This window comes from Lytechinus pictus, chromosome 5 (assembly GCF_037042905.1).
Source record: "Lytechinus pictus isolate F3 Inbred chromosome 5, Lp3.0, whole genome shotgun sequence".
Lineage (NCBI taxonomy): Eukaryota > Metazoa > Echinodermata > Echinoidea > Temnopleuroida > Toxopneustidae > Lytechinus > Lytechinus pictus.
Genome location: NC_087249.1, coordinates 2010935 through 2034713, shown reverse-complemented (window position 1 = coordinate 2034713; position 23779 = coordinate 2010935). Strand labels below are relative to the sequence as shown.

The 23779-nt window shown below is 35.2% G+C and overlaps 1 protein-coding gene across 1 annotated transcript in view; it reads right to left on the bottom strand.

Annotated features, from left to right (window-relative positions):
* LOC129261946 (semaphorin-1A-like) overlaps window positions 1–23779 on the bottom strand; it is a 58808-nt gene that overhangs the window by 24681 nt on the left and 10348 nt on the right. Inside the window, exons 3-9 of the mRNA XM_064099600.1 lie at window positions 9038–9165; window positions 8056–8235; window positions 5035–5122; window positions 4593–4712; window positions 3289–3374; window positions 1762–1903; window positions 155–218 (exon numbers count right to left, since the gene is read on the bottom strand). Of these exons, the coding sequence (XP_063955670.1) occupies window positions 155–218; window positions 1762–1903; window positions 3289–3374; window positions 4593–4712; window positions 5035–5122; window positions 8056–8235; window positions 9038–9165 (808 nt within the window). The remainder of the gene's footprint in view (window positions 1–154; window positions 219–1761; window positions 1904–3288; window positions 3375–4592; window positions 4713–5034; window positions 5123–8055; window positions 8236–9037; window positions 9166–23779) is intronic.

Here is a 23779-nt window from a genome sequence, read left to right as displayed (position 1 = left end):
TGTTACTATCATCATTATCATTATTACAAGGTTTTTTAGCAGGAACTCAGGAATTCAAATTACATTTTCAAATGTTCAAGGTCAATGTGCTCATTTCACTAATTATCAGAAAACTGGAAAAACATATTTCAAAATTGAGAAGAAAATGGCTTACCCTCCGGTAGTGAAGACTGTATAGAAGAGAGTATCATTTTCAGATTCCACCATTTCAACATCCTCTGTCATAAAGAGAGGTAAAAAAAATAAGAACCAGAGTCCAATTATACAAATACAACCCAGTTGAAGGTCCATATTATTCTGTGACATCAAGCTTAAATTTGCTCATGACTTACCTACGTACCTACTGTCAATTCTAGCTAAATCAGCAGGTGGGACCTAGCTAGGAAGGTGTAAAGATAGTGTTTATCAAGTTCCCATGGATATACAACATATGATGGGTTGAGTGAAAATAAAAATTGTAATTGTGAGGCAAATGGAAGAATTGCATTTAGACAGCCTAACATGTAAGCTTTAAGCATTCTCTATGTAGGCTAGAGCTATTGTCTTAATGTCTTCAATGAGATCATATATATCCTGCTTTTTCAGATGATTATGTGTTTAACCACTTGAGAACAACAATTTGTCCTTTTACTAAGTGTTTGGAAAATAGAGCATTTAAAGTAAAGATAAAAACACTAGTTCTCATGGGTAAAATCCATTACAATTTTCTTGGAAATGGTTTTAATTGTTTCTATTAGGCATTACACTTTAGTCATTAAGATCCTTAATTGGAATGCTTTATAAGAAATTGAAGTAATCAGAAGTTCATATGAATTAGCCAACAAATTAATAAGTAGCTATTAACTGCAGCAATCAATCAGCCGACTATGAGCTCAACTACAGATTCCAATTAAGCATCAGTTGTCGAAAATTGTACTTGAATTAAATTACTTCTTTCTTATGCCACAATCTAAATAATGCAACACATTCTGCATGGCAAGTATGAGAACGAAAAGAGTTTCAAATTCAGACGGGAATGAATGATGATTACTTTTCCACAATTCTTAACGAGCTTTCCAGAAAATTCCTATGACAGGTTTTAGTTATGTTGACAGACGAGAGTAGCTTTCAACACCGCTGACAAATGGTTTTAATTCTTCTATTCCACAGCCCGGACAATATCATAGTCCTTTCAATGCCAATGCCTAATCCACTATGCTATCATAATTGTATGAGATGCGTTTTGGAGGATTACAAAGTAATATTGCAGATTTTCCCTAAGGAAATGTGGCATGGGATAGAACAATGCTATCTGTGCTTAATTGATATCTATTTAGGGAAACAGTTGATTAGGATACGAAGGACAGAGGAATAAAGGATTGACGGAGAGAGAGAATGAGGAAAGCCTTAAAGGAAAGAGATGGATGATACAAGGAAAGACAAAATGTGAAAGTAAAAATGGAGAAGGAAAGATTCTTAGGAACCAGAAGAGGAGAAGTATCTGGAGACTTTTTTTCATAAAAAAAAAGAAAACAAGGATGGAAAGAAAGGACAAGAGTGAAATGAAGTTGAAGATCAAATGAGTGACAGAGAGGAACAGAGATAAAAATATGAAAGTTAGCAAACAAATAATAAGTGATAAAGGGAACAATAATTAAAAGATAGAGAAGGAATAAATAGCAAAGGAAGGGAAGAAGAAGATTGGACAAATATACATTTTATGAAAAGGAATGAACAGAGAGAAAGAAGGAGAGAGAGATATATATATATATATATACTTACGGAGGAAGTGGAAGTAAAATGGAATTGCTCCAGGTAACGAACAGTTTAGACGAATCTTTTGGAAGGTTGTCCATTCATTAACAGATATCCAACTTCCTCCTTGGTCATTCTTACAAACTTTAGCAACTCTGGAATAAATACCCTGTTAAAATACAAGCAAAATTCTTAAATAAGTATGCAGGCTGAATAAGCAAATGAACATAAAAAAACAAACACAAAGAAATCCTATAAATTACATATAGGTGTAATTGTGAATGCATGGTGCACTAATGAATGATTGACTGATAGATTTCTTGGATCAATGGATGAAATAATGAATGAAATCACAATCATTTCATTTCTTTCAAACAATTTCACTGTCACTCTACCTACTGGAAACACCATGAAAATGAGACTTTTTTTTTACAAATAATGCTTCAAATATATTCCACAGTAGTAATACGCTCTGGCATTTTCTTGGCTGTGGCCAATCTTTTTCAAACCCAAAATGAAATCACAGCGTAATAGCTGCTAAGTACACAAGCATTTATAACACACACAGAGGCATGGGGAGCGCGAGTAATCAAAATTCCTCACTAATATATTGAGTTAGTGAAGCATGTGGTAAATGAGCACAGCAGTATAGCATTGGAAAGCTGTATCAGGTCTACAGATACTTTACTTAGAAAATTTATATTATTACTTCAGGTGTATGAAGGAATGCAACACCAAACCAAATAATCAAATGGCAATTTGAATATGAGAGTAATTATAATAGAATGAAGAATGTAAAGAAGCATAAATCAATGCATACGAAAATATGCTTTGATCAAGACATAAATTATGCAATATTTTGTCTTGACTATGTAATCTCTTTCGAGTCATGTCTATCATCAAATTACTATATGAAGAGTTCACTGTACAACAAACAAGTTAAAAGAAGATGCTATTTATCCGATTTGACTAATAAATATCAACTGATTATTTGTCAAGATATACTGTATATAATCTAATAAACTTGTTTGTTTGCCTCATCATAAGAGTCATTTTACTCTTCAATAAATCAACATGGAGAGCAAAATTTGTTTATTTGCTCTTTCAGATTCAATCAAAATATTCCATTGTTTAGATTACAACAATATAAAAAATAAAACTTCAGAAACTTGAATTGTAATCCTAGAAGTGTGAAAATGTATGGTTAATGTCCCTGCAATTTATGTTGCTTAACTGACATTAATCACAATGTTCTCTCAAAAGCCATAATGTTTATATCACACTAACAAAATATCAATTGTACAATGTATGAACAAACATGCATGTAATATGAGATTTACAGGTTTGAAGTATCAAAAGTCAACCCTTGAACCCTTATGATGTTAACAGTGTCAGGTAACTCTTAACGTACAAGCACTTTTTAGTCTCTTTCAGACATTGAAGCTGTTTATTGAAATTGTATCATAAAAACTGGCATGATATATTGCATTGAATACAACAATCAAATCTTGTTTTATGTAGAGTATTCATGATAAGATTGGACTCATTTCTTACCTCTCCTGATGTGTATTCCACTGCAACCTCTCTGAAGAAGAATAGAATCCAGTCTCCTACATCAAAGGACTTTATAAATGCTGGAACTGTTTGGGATAAATAATGGAATGAGTTATGAACATTTCAGAATGATCTGATACCCAAAAATAAATGTATATATACACTCAACTATTTTCAAGAGGCATTAATATTTTGTTTCGATTTTTCTCATCATCAAAGTCTTTAAAAAATTGCTTGTTAATTCAATTTTTCCATTAAAGAAAAGGTTCAGACAAAGAATCTTCTGATTGTTCATCAGTCCCTTTGGACTCCATCCAGAAATTCAACTACATATATATCAATATTTCTTATAGAGGATTTTATTCATTTTTTTTAGAAAAAAAGATGACAATATGTATCATTTTTCTTCTGCATGGCTATTGCTTTGAGACAATGTACTTTTCATGTTTCATGAAGTCAATAAACAGGATGTCTCTTTTTTATTCAATTTCAATGCCTAAAGGGAATAATAACTCAACAATGTAAAAAATAACCTTCTAAAGAATTCTGAATCAATTGCTGGAGCAATAAACATTCAGTAAACATGAACAAAACCTGGCCAAACAATATTTGCTTTTGAGATAATGACAATATCTTTATTTAAACAAAAATCCCCAAAAGCATGACTGATGGTTCTTCAATATGATAGCATACTAAACTACTCCTACACAGCTGACTTTTTTTTCTATTTCAGTGAATAAGTCCAAGTCTCTTTGGATATCAGTTTGGAATTGGGCATGAGGTCATGTTTCGGGTGAATGCAGGAACTGGATTACAGAGCAATTTTTTGTTAAAACATAATAATACCAGGGGATGTTTCACAAAGATTGAAGTATGACTTAGAGTCGTACTTAAATACCAAATTGCATGCGGTATAAAATGCATGGCCGGACTGGTCAGAACATGCCAAGAGAATACGCGCGCACTACTGCTATCAATAAAAAATGATTGTGCCTTGCTTATCATGTAAGCGTCGACCTTTAAGTGTGACTCTAAGTCATACTTAAATCTTTGTGAAACACCCCTGTTCTGTAAAATTATTATATTTTCAACAAATATTGCTCTGTGATCCAGTTCCTGCATTCATCAAAATCATGTCGTCATGCTGAATACCAAACTGAAGTCCAAAAGAGTGACATAACTAGAGTAAATCTCTGATTAAAACTATAACACAGAAATATTTTCATGGAAAAAATAAACAATAAACTAGTATTTACACTAAGAATTTTACTGGCAGAAAAACAAAACAAACACAATAGACTTACTCTTGAGCCATGTTGAGTCCATTATTTTAGTGTAAAGTACTTTTTGTGTCCCTTGTGATCTGAATATAACTGAGTCTCTAGCAGTATAGTCCCTGGCAACACCTGTGTATAGGTTACCATCTGATAAGAGAGAAGAAAACTTTTGATTAATCCTCTTGAAGCATCAACAAAGAAACAGAAAAAAATTGTAATGAGTGGTTTTAATATAATTGACTTGTTTGCTTTTATCAAAATACATATTAGTGTGAAACATCAATATAGGAGCAACAACAAAAAATATGCCATATGAATGTACATGTATTTAAGTCATTGTTCAATAAGAATTCATAGCTTTCATATCTTATTTATAGAACCTGTAGATGTCCTATATCAAGATGTATTTGAAATGATTTAGTGCTATTTAACATGATTAATCTCTGTGACAAGAAAAAAATATATGTACCTGCAAAGAGAGCTGTACCCTCTTGCTTGGGGTTGAAAGGACTGATAAAGGTTCCATCTGATTCTTCATAGTCTTGGAGAGAGGAATCCTGAAAGAAAATTATGCATAAAACATTGGTAAGAACAGACATTATCATCTATCTCTGTTACCATGATAACCATAACACTGGATAATCTACTTTCACCTAGTTTGTTCTAGCAGCCCGAAGGGATGATACTGAAAATCTTACTTTTAATAAGCGTCAAATCTGCTTACTATGAGGAATTCTAACTTGAAAACATTCTTGACACAGCAGCATCGATTGATTTCCTCTATCCGTCAAACTCAATATCCCAACAGGTCCTGATGTTGTTATCAAACAAGAAATCTTACAAGTTGATTGCCATGGTAACCAGCAAGCGTCAGCTGGATTCTTCCTCACTCAATTTACAAAGAAAAATATTAACAACTATGAGAAGGGGGAAGATGAGGAAGGGGCTTGTTCTACGATTCTCCCTCTCGAATTAAGAACATATCGTCAGAGGTTGTCAGATGACAAACAGCTCTCAAACATTTTAGTGCCAATAACGCACTTTTCACACTTTTGATTTGATGAGTTAAACAGAGATTGTGTGGTAGTGCTGTTTCATTTAATTAGAGACTCACACCCAGTGCTTTGTAATGGATGATGACTGAAGCAATATAATGTTCACTTTGTCCCTCGTACACCTGAAAGGTGTTAACTCATATCAAGTATGCAAGTCATTCAAACTTATTCACTTCTCTCAACTTAAATGCAAAGACCCAAAGCTCTATTCTATATCAACATGTAGCTTTCAATCAAAGAGAGGTAATTTTTTCAGATATATCAGAATTTTGAGCCTCAATTACAGTTTATCTAAAGATGCATCTTACATTAAGAGTAAAGCTGGTCATGATTCATCATCATGAATGCATAGGAGGAGGTGTAAAGTATTTGACGCTGGGATACTTCACACAGTCAGAAAGCATACACGGGTCGATCAGCCGAGAATCCTAGCTTTAACCTTGACAGAGAAAGCTACGGAGAGCGTGAAACTACGACTGTGAGGTGTCTTGTGCTGATTGCATTATCAGCTACAGCGTCCAAAACCAAATTGAAAGCTTCCGACATCCCTTATTACGACCAAATTCAAAAACTGGTTGTGAATTACTAAACAAGGCTAGCTATATGATTGATTGCAAGCCCATGATAACGATTGTAATTATGACTGTGAGTGTTACAAAAATTGAAATTGGTCAGCTATTACTGGAAATTAAACATAGGCAATTTACATTCATGGAGGAGAATGAAATTGCACAGAAAACAGTCTACAAAACAAAGTACAGCACAGGAAATGGAAAAGTTAATTCAGTACAAGAAGCATTCAGCCGCTCAAAAACTCTCATTTTGATCGGATGAACAAACATTTAGATTCAGTACGAGTTTTAGGCAAGGGCCTCAAGTGTGCCCCCCTATTCACGTCTGATGTCTCCCTCCTGCGTGCTTAACTTCATCAATTTATTCTTCTTTAAGTTAGGCATGATGGTATGGGCACCCACGCAGCAGAGATGCGTTTAGCATAAATTGATCAAGCCTACTGATTACTATCTGTGACTGACATGATCGCAACCATGTTCACACTCAACTAAATTCATTAGTATCTATTCAGTGTTTTATTGGGTAGTGAGAACACACTCAAAAAGCATAATGTGTGGAGGTATAACCAACAAATGGTGCAATTTGAAGTTTGGTACACCAATATCAGTTCTCAGACAGTAGGAATTGTGGCCCTGCACAGCGGCTGCAGGGCCAACGATCGATTGGGCAAAGCAAATTTTTTGAGTATTTCATTTGATTTTTTTTTTAAACAATAAAATATGGATTCTTTTCATTAATGTTACGTATAATCAACAAATATTATTATTGATAAGATAAAGAAGGATAACAATTCTCATGCCATATCTGTTTCAATTTTATTCAAATGCAAAGAGATGATATCAAAATGCTTGATCAGAGTTGATCTATGTATTGATTTATCGATTACACCACGATATCAATCTAAACCTCCACTATAGATTCACATAAGATTTTATTTTATTTCACTTGTTTCATTTTTATGAAGTTACTAGATAAAATGGGATTAATTGTCAGAGTGGAGATTAGAATCTGATTTCAAAACGGGGAAGTTTTGTGCAAAACTTATTTCTCATGATATAGTTCGGGCACGTTAAAGTTTAGACTCCAGATTACATGTATCGCATGATCTATGAGAGCATGCAGAATCGTCATCTAGGCTGGCAAAAGACAGCTTGAATCCCCCATTCCTACTCTCTCTCTTTCTCTCTGACATTTTTCATTACGAGAGGGTTGTAAACATCACACCAATTAGATGTGGAGTGGAGAGAGATAGCAATGAGTCAACATTCATGGCTGGATGAATGTTCTTCTCCAAGATTTACTGGCAGGCTTTAGGGGTTGGGGCAAGCGTAGGGGGTGAAACATTTTCTCTCAATAAGGGCCCCCAGTAATATTTGTTTTTAGCATTCAGCTTCTGTGCTAGAGTTCAACACAGACATTTCCAAATTTGTTTTGAAACCCTGTGTTTCCTTTTTCAAAGCCCCCATACATTAAGACAATTGCATGAAATCAGCGCCAGAGCTTGATAAAGAGGGTAGCCTGCTTGAGCAGTTTCAAGAAGTCAATTCTCTCTCATCTATGGCTTGCCTCTTGAAGAGACATTTTAAAATGAAGGGTTGAGAATCAATGGACAAAACACCAAGATGGTTCATCAGTGTTTATAAAGTCTAAATAAATCATCAAAAATAAACATTCCAAACTTGTTTTCTCTACCACTGTTTCATGTTAAATTTGGACTTTCCTTCAACATATATTTCACTGGAAATATTTGTTTGTTTTATGTGATTTTGTTTTCAGGGGGTATAACAAGATTGCCATGAGATATTTATCTGATTTGACACTGCCAAACATAGGACACCAAAACATTGGAGGGTATAACTTACTGTGAAGTATCTGCACTTGGGTGACTGTGCATTGGTCCCACAAGCAAATAGCCTGTTGTTTTCTGCAGAATTCATCTGTAATACCTCAATAAAGTTCTGACATTCCCACTGTTCAACACCTTTCATTAAACAGTTCTCAATCGTCACATATTCAGAGGACCAACTGTAGTTCTGGATACCCTACAGATGCAAATAAAAAAATAAAGAACATATCCATCCTGAAATCTTTAAGCCAGTATCTAATTGTCAAATATTCAATTTCTGAAATGATGGAGCGTAAAACATACACATAGATATACTTCTTGTGTAAACAAGCCCAATATTCTTAACAGCTACATGGTATTATACAAGAGACTATAAAACACTAAATGCTCTCCATAAATTACTAAATTAGAAGATGTTATGAAATAAATGCAGATTTCTTTAAAAGAAAGCCAACAATTATGTACAAGCAAATACTTATGTTTTCTTCCTTAATATGGGATGCATTCATAATCATCATCAGGTGACGATGATATACCCCAAGAAAATTTAATTTTTGCACGTTACTACTGATTCAACCTGAGGTTCCCTCCTGCAATTCTGATTATAACAATGCCAATTTGCAACAGCTGACCAGTATAATGATTCTCATTTGGTGAGCAATAATAACTGCTGTTCAACAAATCTTGGCACTAAATATTGATTGTTCTATTAAACTAGGAAACAGTTTTAATTTGTTGAACTATTTTTTTCATATACTGTATACTGCACAGAGAGTAAATTCGTTTGTAGAAAATTACAGCAAGAGAACTAAACCGATCATGCAATCCAACCATTTAAGAAAGGAGGGATTCATATATATTGTAGAAATTATTGGCAAGTTCATTTTATGATAACACAAAAAACAATGCTCTAAGGAAATGATATGGTGATTTTTATAGGCAGGTTCCTTCCTCTATACAGGTGGATTTGTAAGATTGAGTTAACCCTGCATATATACCTGTTGGCTGCCGAGTGGCTCTTCCAAGTTGATTTGATAAAAAGCATTTTGAGCTCCGACCATCAGCAATCTCTGTTCACTGTTCAATGTCATAGATCCAAAATGTTGACCTTGGAATGATCGGAAATCTGGACAGAAAAGAGAAAAATAGGATAGAGAGTTATAGTTTTTATATTTAGATACTTTTATTTTCATAATTACATGAACATGTAAACACTGAAACACAATGAAATAGAAAATAAACTAAAGACAGACATAAATGATGTCTAATAAAAAGACATCGATTTCATTTTCATTTATGAAATTAATGACAAACTACAATCAGCAACGAACAATGTCTTGCATCTTCATTTCTAGGAGGTACGATTAGAATAAAACTTTAAACAAACAATGAGAACTGCCTATGGATTCCAATAAATAAATTATACCAAAAACAGATCTGCTTCCCCTTGACAGTAACATCAGTTCCACTGAGATGGAACTTGGGGTCATGATGATAAAAAATGCTATTATTGATTTCGGTTGTCATGAATATTTTACTATCATGTTTCATCCTTCATAATGGGATTGACTGGATCCATGAATTATTCATTTACAGCAGCCCCTCTCTCCCTCTCCATTGCTAACAAGTTCATTCAAAAGAAAAACATTGTGCCACAGAGAGCCTCCCCGCTCCCCGCGTTATTTAAAGGCTTCATTCCAACAAATGACTTGAACTCATGAGGTGTGAAATTGGGGAAAATAAAGAAGAAGGAAAGAGAAAAATGGCAATTCTTTCCGCAATACGCCAATTGGCCATGCAATGACCCCATACATATAATTTGCACTGTTCATCAAGTTTAGAATAATATCCATTATGAAAAGGATATAATTATTCCTTGAATCAAGGTGTCGATTTAGGTGTAGAAAGAGGTCCAATTTTTCTTGTGGTTGGTATAATTTTCCCAGCCAAACATGCAATGCAGTTTAGCCAGGTCTTTTAGCCAAGCTGTTGAGATTATCCACTCTACCCATACAGTGCATGTCTTGCATGTGTAATGCATTATTTGCTGTAAATCATAGAGCATTATTAATTCAAATTTATGCTTCATTTTGATGGTGCGTATGACTCATCAGGGGGCTTATACCGCAAACAAACCATTAATCAATCCTACTCTTGGATACTCGCTTCCGATACTCTCTCATCAACGGCCAACGCATCTCAATTTCACTCTCCCCAAAATCAGGGAGTTCGCGCTCAATACACCAATTTGTGTGAGTTAGCTCATTACGACATGGGACAGTTTAGAATTCATTCCCTACTCATGCAACGTTTCCATTTATTTTATTGGATTATTGAGCGGCTATCCTGGAATGCCTTTTGACTGCTCTTATGGTAAAACAGATCAATAGTACAACACATGTCAACTGCCCTCTTTATTCATCTCTTAATCAATGAAGAACTCAACTGTGTAGCATTTAAAGACACTCCTGGATAATCCAAGGGTTAATTATTGATGATCTTGCCACATTCTAGGACTCGCATGAGGGACGTTCTATACAAGACTCTAAATGCGGAAAAAAAATAGTTATAAGGATGACAAGAAATGAAAGACTTCAAACAAAATAAGGGACTCTTCTCATCAGTTCAATGAGATATTGACTTATTAAGAGCTATGCAGATGGGGATCGATTCAACATCTTTAAAGCTCTAAATGTGGAAAAAATTAAGAAAGAAACAAAATGCAACAACTACAAAATAAAACAAATATCAAAGAGAGCAAGAGAAAATACTAATCTATAGAATTTAAAATCAAGTTGACAGAGATAGAATTAAACAATATAGAGTGTATGACAAAGCGTGAGAAAGAGATCGAGAAAAAGGAGGGAGGGAGGGACCAACGAAAAGCAAGAGAAAATGAAATAAGGACAGAGAGATAGCATATTAAAAAGAGAAAGATAGTGCATAGTAAAAAAAAACTTGAAAACCAAATCATCATCAAACAGATACTACTTAACAGAACCATGTACCATCTTTATGAAAAGAAGTATCTCAAAAGAAGAGGATGCAAAGATAAATTGACATTCCTTAGATCACAGTGCTGTGTCCTAGAAACTTGGATTTGCACATCTCGACCTTTGGTGCTAATATTCAAGCCTAGCTCATCCTTGTGTACTTAGTACACAGCCTAGGGGTATTGTCATGTTCATTGGCATCGGATAATACACTAGACCTGTTTGCCGCCTCAGACTTGGAGAGTAAGATCATCTCATAAGATTTACTGAGAAAAAAAATCAGTAACTAACTAAGCAATATAATTGGTATGTTTGACAATTCTTAACCAATTGACTGCCGAATTCTGCTATCCCAGTAAATTTTAAAGAGGCAACATGGTTCAATTAGTCAACATGCATGCTTATTTTTTCATTTGACCTACCAAGTAAAAGGAATATTATTTGTCAAACTAACAAATATCATTGATTATACTCATTGCTGAACTGGTAACAAATCAAATGAATATAATGGTCAGCACAAGAATAACGTTTCCATAATGCATATTTCTCAACAATTATATTTATTTAACATGCCCAGAATAATAGAATGACTTTTCCTTCCTTCTTCACATGGGTTAACAAAATAATTACGGTCTTTTTCATTTGGCAAGAAAACATCAAAGACGAGGAAATGATGCAAGCATGAAAACAAGGTTGACAGACACATTTGAATACTGTTATTGTCACCCAACAATGGAAAGACTAACAATGTCTTGGCAAGTTTTCCAAGACTTCATATCTGCAATACTGAGGAAGAGATGTAGGGAATGTGTTCCTTATTACATGGCATGACTGTTTTTCATGTTTTATTCCTTGTTCTGCTGAAATTGGTCTGTAAGACTCACTTTGGTCGATAAGTCGGAAACATGTACACGGATACTTGGCAAAGTCAAAGTTGTAATTTATGAAACACATAAATTCGAAATAGAAATAAAAAAAAATTTACATGTACATGTATCGAATACACAATACCGGTAGGTTAAAGGTATCTTTAAGTTTCTAACACACCTTTTCTACCCAATATTCCAAACATTTCTAAATGTCATTTAACACATACAGGTAATAAAATAACTACATCTATCACATCATACAAAGCCAGGTGAGGTAATCCTCTTTCGTTATGAATATGAATACATTTCTGATACAGTAAAGTAGCAAGGTTACTTTCTATTGCTTCCTTTCTAGATAATTAAATGTCAGCGTCATTGCAATCAATAGAGAATATTGATTCCTCCTTTCCGGGGAGCAATTTGATATTAATACAGAGAACAGGTAGCTCAAATTCACATGGTTATTACTACCAGTATTAATGAAATTTGAGTAAACGAAAGCTTTATAATTATGCTCATCTATATTTAAAGAAGATGGGAATGTACTGTGATAATATGAACAAATTTGGTTGTGTTTTAATGTTTAAAGTGCATGCTACTTTTGCATCATACGCGCAGGCCTGCTCAGTATAACTTGTTTGAACTTCACTGTACATTGTACATCACATACTACATGTAGTTATATTGTAAGCCTATCTACTACCATGTACATGTATGTATGATAAGATGGGTGAGAGGGGGTGGTTGATACAGATGAAATCAATCCTTAAAAGTCATAGACAAACAGACAAGCATTGCCAAGATACATTATGGGAGTGGTTAACATCCGTCTCAAAACTCTTCGCCAAACTCTCTATGAGGAGAAGGGATGCATCATTTTATCTAACATTAAAACTGCGACACTCTTCCGCAAACATCTGCCAAAATCTCCACATACTTTTTCCTCAACCAACTTCCTCTTTGCATTAATCATAATCACTTTTGAACATGAATATAGAAATTATCAATGTGAAATGTTCAACATAAAACGTTTGCCTCTCAGCAGGAGATGGCTTGGGATTCAATTATAATGACAAAATTGCGGTTTCTGGCAGTCCTCTAAACCACCAAAAATATACACCTATTAATTCTTTATCTCTCAACACAGCTCCCAAATCTTGGCATTTAACACTATTTTGCATGCTACGCAGACCCACGATGCAATGCAACTTTCTGTTTAGTGTTTACATCAACAAACAACAAGGACCAGTCCCCCACATCTAAACATAGCTGTTTGACCTGTACAATTGGCTAAAATTAAACAATACGCTCTTATTTTTCTGGAGTACTCTTCTCCCAGAGTTCTCAGACCATAGTAAGACCTGTTTTAAATGTCAACAGTCTTTGGTGTATAGAGTCTGCATAATCATTGGTTGAGGAGGCTTTATTTCATAGAGTGTTACTCTATTGTTCAAAGAACTCTGAATAGAGAACTCCCTTTAGGCTGGTCATCTATCAATGCACATATTTTTTCCTCATTTTTTTTTCCTTTTTCCTTCTTCGCGAACTTTTAAATCTCTGAGGCCTGGAAGGACCACAAGAATAGGCGCATAAACAGAGTTCACAATGGTAGGTTTACTTAAAGCAGTAGTTCCACTGAATATGATGGAGTCCCTGTTTGTGATTGACTGCTTTTGAATAGAACAACTAACACAAAATTTCAATAGAACCACGAGGCTAGCAAGAGGGGGGCGGCCAATTTACAAAATCTCTAAAGAAGCTTACCGGAGCGATTTTTCTTTTTTTGCTTATTCACCCCACTGCTTGCCTTGAAGCCAAAAAGTGGAACTTTTGCATGAAAATTCACCCCAAAACTAAATAATACAGCTCAGCTTGATTATTGGAGGGTCACAATAAGTCAGATTTATGAGCATTTTTTTTTACTCCATGTTTTTAAAGCCCTGGGAAAATAATGAAAATCACGCACTGAAACAAGCTTTTGTAATGTGCCCAAATTGACGTCAAGATAGATGAAAATTAAGGTGATATCAAGCAAATATCATCATCAATGTCAATGATTGATGTCACTCATACAAAGCAGTGAAACTCTTGGGGGGTAATACTAAACCTGAAACTTTTGAGGCAAAACACTCCAAAAGTATTATTCATAATCCTGTAAATGCTGTGTCATGAGAAGATATCTCTTTCCCAAGGATTCCTCAATAACGATGAATGTAATAAACAAAATAAGTTTTGAAAGGAACTCAGCAAAAGGGTACAAGAAGTGGCTGAAGTGTAGCCACCTAATAACATGGTTGTACCACATCACTGAGGTGTGAGAAACCTCTATACTAGTACCCACCCAAACAAACCAAGACAGATTGCCACCAAGTTTACTATTGCGGTGGCGCCCAACATCAACTTCGATCAGCAAAGAACAAAAGAGAAAGAAGATTTGATAGTCTACTACTAAATACTTGAACAATAGGAAGACCAGTTACAGTGATCAAATCTCATTATCAGAGACACAAGGAACAGAATAGCTCAACTTGTTCATGGTTTCACAGAGCTCTTATCTTTTTGTTTATTCTTAATCAAAGCACAGTGTAACAGATATAACCCAGTCCTGTGGTTTTCAATGCTATATTACATCCATTGGGGGGGGGGCAGACATGGGGTTCAGAGACATCATTATAGAGATCAGTATCAAGATTAGAATGAAACACAGACCGGCAGCCACTACTACGATTTCCCCTGGCAACAGATTTGAACAAATGACAGACAATCTGGGGATGCTAATCTCAAGACGATTTTTCACATTGTCAGAAATTTGGATATCATCATGGGAAAATAAGGTAATCTTCTGACCCATCAGAAAAATGTTGATCACCCACATCTCATCTAGAACTCTGGTGTATTTTGAAAGGTTTGATTGGATTTCACAAAGCTCCTCAAAAATGATGTTCACTTATCAATCGATTGTCAAAGACCCGTAAGTGGTCTCCTATGATGTAAAAGGGTTGATAAAAAGGTTTTTAAGTCGCTATTCAATCCCTTCATATATACTTAATTAGGTTTAAACTCTGCAGCAATATGTGATTTGAGTAAATGATCATCAACAAACTGTACAAATAAGAATTTGCTTTGATGTATGATTCAATATGAAATAAATGGTTCTATTTATGTCAAAATCATTGTAGACTGTAAATTGAGTACTACATTCGAAACCAGCAGAGGATACTAGATGTGACTTCAGTCATAATCAAATGAAATGATAAATCTTTATATAGAGACTCCTACTCTACGTTGACATGGCTATGATGTATGATTGGCTGGTGAAAGTAGAACAGAGGAAGAGATGAAGACTGATAAACAACCAGACAACATCTCTCATGAAACCTGTTCACACTTTGGATTCCTTCCCAGTTACCTGTTACTACTATTCCCATATAAGATGCCTTACTGTAGGCCTAACTAATGGCTGGAGTGTAAAAGAAAAATAGTTACATGTAGATATTACCTGGAGCCTAAAAGGTAACTAAATGAAATGATAAATGATGACAAAATTCCTTGTATCCAACACAGCAATATCATACAAACTGCCAAACCTCAGAAACTTAAAATCATTTTTGTTTGTTCATTTTTTCTGAAACCATCAATTTCCCCTTATCATTAACAATATACAAATAGCGAATAGGCATGAGTGCGATGGTGCGAGATTTCGCATGAGGTGAAAGAAAGATGCTCTATTCAACGAGGCGTTAGCCGAGTTGAATAGAGTGTTTCTTTCTTTCACCGAATGCGAAATCTCGCACCATTGCACGAATAAGAATATTCGCTATTTGTGTTGTACAACGCCTCGGAGTTTAGCGAATTTATGAAAAAACAAAGAGTTTTTCCTGCAGTAATCTATGAAAAGGGAGCAAAAATATGGAAAGCGAAAAGCAAAATCCCACAAGCGAACACCTCGGGCAGCATTGCGCATTTAGCCAGCAGGCCAGGCTATACGCGTATTGCACCTGCAATTTTACTGAGCGCAATGAATTGAATCGTATTGTGACGTCACCTCCTAAAGCCGTGCAACGGTACATTTTGGATGGTACGTCTTTTGTGCAACAGTACGAATGTTTGACATTCAGCCTCCCATTTGCTCGCGTACAACAAGCTAAGTAGGCGTTGTACAAATACAGATGTAGACCTGCACTTAATTTGACACTCATATTTAAATAAGATTATTAGAAAATTAACAATGCATCAAATATCTAACCAAGAATTTGATACTGCCAGACAGTAATGTACATGGTTTAAAGGGTAGAGGTTATCCAGACTGTTAGGTTATCAGAAGACAATCATCTCAGAATACAACCTCTGACTCTGACAGATGCCTGTAAATCAGATAAGTTGATGCTTTCCTGCATGAATGTTTCATGTAGTCTCACCTCCCATCACCTGACATATCATCTGACCTAGTACAGTACAACCGGATGAGAGCCAGAAAGGCACAAGGGTTCACGAGATTCACCAATAGACACCATGTGTTATCATCTATCAGGAGCAATATGGGGAAAGGTTATTTCGTAAGACCATTAATATATACCCTTCTGGCACTCATCGTGTGGGGTTACAAATCATCCACCTGAGATGACAATAGAGTTGTTGAATTTTCTTGATATTAAGGATCATCATTTTTGCATCTTTTTGAAGAAAAGCATTTTCAAGGATATTGCTATAGAAGAATATATCACATGCTTTTGCTTCATTTTGCATTCAAATAGGCCTGCATCCTCTCTGATTAGCATATAATCCTTTTCTTTAAAAAATTTGTATTATGTTCAGAACCGGAAGGTGATAAGTCCATAAACAGAACAGCTAACGTCTATCTGCCTCTCAACACAAGACATCAAGAGCCTAATGTACAGTTACTAAACATGCACACATACAAATACAACTTTGCACAGGCATACCCTGAAATCTTACTCCGTTCAGTCCGTCACGATCTGCCCCTCTGAGCTTACTTAGCGGCGGCGCTTGCTGAAGCAGGGATTATTAATCTTTCGGGGGAAAACGCTAGAGAAGATGTTTAATTCTAGGCAATATTCCCCTACTTATAATAAGAGGGTACGTTATTGGATTGGGTCCATAGGGTTCAATGTCAGACTATCTGACTGGCTTCAACATTAGCAGCAAAGCAAAGCCAAGAGGCAACTAACTATATTCACCATTGATGTTATCCTTGCTAAGAGCTCAAAAAAGACTTGAAAGATTGAGTTGATCATTTCATGAATATCACATAGCCTACAGACCAAAGAAATAAACATACTGGAAACATAAATAAATCAATGTGGTGAATATTTTGCTATCTTTATCACTAAATCTGTCTTGCAAGAATATAATCACTACGTGGCATAAATGGAAATTAGTGATTTATTCAAAACCGTCAAAGTCATTAGCCTTCCTTGATTTTGGAACCATTTCCCAAGCAGAAGATATAATTAAATATCAACTAATAAACATCAGTTTCCTAAAGGCTTGAGACCTGTCAGACGAAAAAGTGCTAATTGAGCTAATACTACTCCACCCTTAGCCAAAGACACAGACAAAATTAGCTTCATCTTTGATTTGATTACAGTAGCAGATTAACACAATTAGTTTCTCCTCTATTTCTCGTTTCACACACGAGAGCTAATGAGAACTTCCAATAGGGTATGATCCAATAGAGGCTGAATATTGTATGCCCTAATGTTGACCTAAAATAATTGCCTTTGGTATAGGAATAGAAGCAAGTTAATTATTAGTACCTTATTCGTCATCTCTGATTATACATTATCCCAGAGATAAGAAGCATGAAATCATGTATACCAATCACTGGTAATGCAATGTATTACTTATTACATTGGGTATGTTAGAGACATTAAGATGGATAAGATTAAACAACTATGCTCCCCGTGAAATCAGTGCGGCTAAATAAGTAATTGATGACATAAAGCTGGCTTTGTCATTAGATTACTGACAATCATAGTTCCATACAGTGTGGAGCAGAAGTGCTCAGTCTAAAGACAACTGTGTGTTCAATAGTGCGCCATTATAATCTTTGTATCACAACTACAAGTTGGATGGAGTACAGAGTTCTCAAAAAAAAGAAGTGAAAGTATTTCTTGTATTTACAATAAAATTCCATTAACTACCACAAATCTATTTCAACAGGTGGTAATGATAGCCAGTTACTTCCACTTTCTTCTTCCAAGAAGACAATAAGTTACTAGGGGTCAAAACCAAGAAGCAGGTTACAAAGAACCCATTGCTATGACAACCATGATACGCAATCACTATTGATGGTGGTGGCCTATGCTATCGGTCACATGATCACAACTCCTTTTACACAGGCCAACAGAGCTGCAGTCTCACAACCAGGAAGCAAAAGTGGTTTGGGGGACGCGGAAACCATTTTGGTATCCCCCTTGCGATGTACCCCTTCTTCTCCATGGGATGGTAAATCAGAGATAGTCATTGTGATTAGGGTGCAGTAATAATGGCCCAATCTAGTCTCCTAAACCCTATTGAGAGTTCTCAAGCCTTCCTCCAAGAATCTTTGATTTTGTTTCTTCTCTTTCTGATGCCGTAAGGAAGTGAGCGACACTGATATTGTCAATCATGTTAAACTAATATTAAGCTTTTAGAAACAATTAATTTTGAAGCACATCACTTGTATATCATTTTTCTTTTTGAAGTTATAAAAGATTTAGAGACAAAAACATGTCTAGAATATGAAGACTACTAACTATAATTTTCCTTGAGATGATAACAGCTTTGATTCAGCTAGTTGTTTGTCACAAACAGGATTTGTAAGACTCTACTTTGAAAGAAAATAAAGCAGCTTTACAAACTACAACTGTTGGCACAATGAGTGGCCATCAGGCCTTACAAGAGATGGCTCAAAATCACACCAAGTTACGTCATGGCTGTTTGTTATTACTGCCATTTAGAAAATAAAAGATGTAGTTTGAAAATCCCATTTTCTACAAAAATCAGATTGCATTTTATCTAAATGCGTGTTACTAATGTCACATTTATCACAAAGCTACACCATCGAAAATCAAAACATGATTTGAGTTTCTTCCATATTGCACTCCTAACCTCTTGTTGATCTAGATGTTTTTTCATGCGAATTAAATGCTGTTGAGGACATTTACATCAATATCCAATAAAAAAAAACTAAATGAAAGCCATCTTCTTTCATATACCCTTGTTAATCTAAATATGAAATTAAATGTACAATGATATTATAATTCTTCATTCAAAATGTATAACTTATTAATATTGACAAATTATTCATTTTAGGGTGTATGAGTTAGTATGGGGGTGATTCAAAGAAAAACATGAAAAGAATCAGTCAGTCATTAAAACCATAAATATTGATATCCTTGTCACCATTCTATGGAACCACACTTTGACAGGTTTATAATCCATGTTTCTAAGAACACTCTCAAATCCAACAAGAAATATTAGAAAGTGAAAGAGGAAAAGTGAAAGAGAGAGGAGAAATCTGAAAGCCAAGAATTCCCCTACTGCTCCATGATTGAACCCTGACCCCTTGTTATTCTGCTGCCAAATAAGGGCATGCTGGAGTCCTGCTCTGCTTTCCACTGAAACTTGGCAATATTACACCAAACTGGAAAACTCTCCGATGGTAGTATATGGATACTGGCCTAATTTTTGGCAGGACAGGTGTAGGCCTACGTGGACTTTAACAGTGAGTTAGGATAGGAGAGGGAACATTCAGTCTTGTTTAAAGTCGGGGAAAAGTCAGACTGATGTTTGCAAGGGTTCGCAAACAGTCATCAAAACATGACACAGCATAAGAAAGGCTTTATTGAATGATGCACTTACTGTATATACAAGAGGGTATTAAACAATATCTGTTGATGCTGGAACTAAAAGGGCATTAATAAAAAAAAGACTCAAGGTCATAGAATGAAAACACTGATTCACTTCAGGAAAACTACATTAACCTTACCACATGATTCATGCTATTTCATTCAATGCAGATTGTCAATATTTTGCTGAGGCAGAGTGTTGGTGTTTTAATGATTTTTTTCATGAATAAGGTAAATGTATGGTAATATTTCATTCCACAAGGAAAACATGAAACATACATGGTGTTTACCGTAAAACCTTTCAATAACATGAAATTGGTTTGTGGCTATATCTGAGTAAACAGAATCATACCATAATTTGACACAAATTTGTAAGCTAAGAATGAGGAAATTAGCCTAAATATAATTTCCAATACCGGTGTGTCAATGAATATATGTTACTTGCATAGTGCATATCAGTCCACATAAGAAAGTCCCTATAAAAAAAATGGTTCCACTATTAGCAGTGAGTGTTTTATTTGCTTGTCGATATTTCATTGAGCATAGAAAAGCTCCAAAGACCAGAAGGTCAATGATATTGATTAGTCACTAATGACATTTTAATTCAAGACTTGAAAGATCTACAAAGTGCACGATTATCCCAGCAAGGAACAAAGGTGTATGATTAAGAATTAATTTTCTCTGAACTAATCTCCTCATACACCTGGTGATTGATTGTAAATGGTGAAGAATGGTATATGTCAGAGGAAACGAAAGGTGGGATTAATGTTGAAAGGGATTCCAACAACAAATAATCTATCCCTAGAGGGAAACTGACACAAGTTCCGTTGATACGGCTGATGTATCGATCGGCGGTATCGACATGTCTTGGTGAACAACAGTCTTCACACTTTGACAACATCTCAGGTGTGAAGAGAGCCTCGAAGAACCCATCCCACCAACCATCCTTGTATTGATTTCAATTGTCTCTGTCAAAGCTTGGCGGTTAGGAACCCAACAACCCTTGTCTTCAGTTAGTTCAGGGAGAAACCAACTAATCAATATCTGGTAGCATCATTGACCAACTCCTTTCTCTTGAACTAGCCTTGGAGAAACCAAATTTTCACTTTCTGATTTCAAGGCACACCTCACCAAAATTCACCGACAGTACGATGTACTTCATCAGCAGCATCAGAAAATTTAAACTAAAATGATGGTTCAAAAAAGCGGGAAATGCAGAAAGAAAAAGGTGCCAAGTTTGAAAGAACTTTGTTTGCTTCACAGCTGTCTCCCATTTATACATTCATCAATTATTCTGAAAAGAAAATTTGAAAATCTATGCCCACTTGAGTGAGCAAATACATTTATTCTGTTCAGTCAACTGAGTTATGATGTGATTTATCAGTTGAAAAGAAACTGATGTGTCATGTTCAAATAATACCCTTTTTCTGTTTTTCTCCCTATTTTTCAGTCTTTCCAAGTACAAAATTGTGTTTGTTCGTTCTTGTTGTTTGATTGTAGCTTTATATCTGACAGAATCAACATGCACTTTGTTCACTTTATATCATTCTGGTTATAAGACAAACATTTGATTTCAATTTATGATCACCAGGATCTTATCCTGCACTGATTTTCTTTTTCTTATAAAAAAAAACGATCAGAGATGGGTGTTCCAGTATCTTTGAATAAACACACCCTCTAGTATGGTTCCATGGAACACTGCAAGCCTTGGAATGAAAGACAATTAGATAAAGACCTCGTTTTAAATAGTTACTGTACCACGTTGTTTTCAAACCTTGGTGTTTGCTAATTGAGTAAATTGACACAGGTTTGCTGTGGTCTCACTATCTTCTCTATTCATCCATTATCAACAGAATCAATTCCCTTTGTTCATTTCTATTCCATTATTTGTTTTTCTTAGTTTGTCTCATTGTATGTTGTTTGGCCTATCTCTGCCTAGCTCCAAGCCTTCCTACCAGCCCTGCATCAAGTGGTTGTCAGGACCAAACAAGGAACCAGACTGGAACTATTGTTCTGTCCTCTTGGCTTGATCACCATAAAATGGTCTCTTCAGAGCGATAGTGTGGGTGAGATTTCATAACAATACAAAGTGGGGTGACTGGGTCTTGACAACACTTTCTGATTTTATTTCAAAACACTTTCCTGACTTTCAAGCATCTTTACCCGTTAAAGTACCCATCTACCGGAAGACAACTCAGTAACAGGTGGATAATGCTAAAACAGACTCTGGACTCTAGCTGTACCTCTGAAACAATCCCAACTACAACCCAGTTCCCATTTTGTTATAACTTAAAACCCATTAATATAACATTACACATGTATCTCATTACAAGGCTCTTGGGTAATAGTTTCTTAATCTTCTTCCTGCATGTTCTAATATTACTGTGCTATTAAAAGAACAATGTAACAGAACCACAAGTTAAAGACAGTCACTGATACCACTGATACCAAAGAAAGAACTGAGCCAACTTTTGTATAGTATGATATCCTTTGTCAATCCTCAAGATGGTATCCAAACTATGACTTTATCACCTTTCCTCCCCAAAATATGAAACAAAGTGAAACTGTCATTCACGAATCAAGTTAAAGTTGCAAAACTAGTACAAAGAAACTGTGTGGGTATTGAGTGACTAATGATTGCCACGGATCAATCTTCATGTATTGAATTAGTCATTTTTACTTCTGACTGAGTTTGGGGGTTTCAAAAGTGAAAGAGATCTCTCGTAAGGACCATGATCCTACAAACCAATCTGACCCATGTTTCTTATCATGAATCAGGCAGGCAACGCAGCATGATAGCTACCCAGGATAGCAGTGAATGGAATAGAAGCTATAGGAGTAACAGAAGAAGGCAAGCTGTGACTGAAGGTGTACAATACTTCATTGATATGAACAGGTCACCAAAAAATCAAACTTTAGGCAAAAATCATTCTTCCATGGTTTCAATTAATTTTAATGTCAAATCTCCATAAAACCAACTTAACAAATTATAATTTATAGTATTCAAGATATATTCAACAAAATATTGTTTTAAAATTTCACTGCTAAATCTTGTAAATTAGGCCCACTAGCATACTTCTTGCACTCTCTGATGGACGATTATTACCTGGAGCTGGTTTTAAGTCTGCAATCTTAGACTACAGCATTGTTAGGATCTGTGACCTGAGAAGAAGGGTCATGCTGGATAACCAATTCATTTCTTTCTGGGTTTTTTTTCATGAAACTAAAAAGCTAAGTGGGGGAAAAGTTTACCAGTACTACAAGACGAAAAACAACAACATTATTCCAAATCAGTAACCATTCAAACATCCTTTTTTTCTTTTCTTTTTTTTTCTGATATTGGGATGTACCATTGTACTAATCTAATGCTTAAAGCATTGTTAAAAGCGTTGGTGGATGAAATGAATGAAGAAAAAATAATCAACCCCATGATATCAAAATAAAATGTGCCTAAATTTATCAAAATAGTTCATGAACTATCCATATTTATTGTCTGGATAAAGACAAAAAACAGATTTTTTGCGAAAAAAAAATAATATAAAAGTGAAAAAAAATGAAAGAGGGGATAAACAAAGAAGGCAAGGGAGAGAAAATGAGAGTGTGAAGTATGTCAGCTCGGCTATCTATTTTATTATTTCATCAAATCATGCTTAACTTGGCATATTATGCAAGTGTTTCCATGGCAACTGCTTGTTCATACCTAGGCCGATGAAAGATTGATAGAACGTCATGATGACTGGGAGTTAGAGTACTTCAAAAGTGCATGAACCTGCATATTATAATCATGCTGATGTTTCCATGCAAATTACATTCTCTGAGCAATTCTTGTTGAAAATAAGGGTAAAGCACTGTCCACAAATGAAATAAGTCAATAATTCTCTTCTGACGTATCTGCATGAGATATGCTGATTGAGAAACAGGTAAAACATTGCCGGCAAATGAAATAAATCTATATCTTTATTGTTCGGGGAAAGAACAAACAAAATTTGGCATTAAGCTAGATGACTGTACTCTGCCTGAAAGTA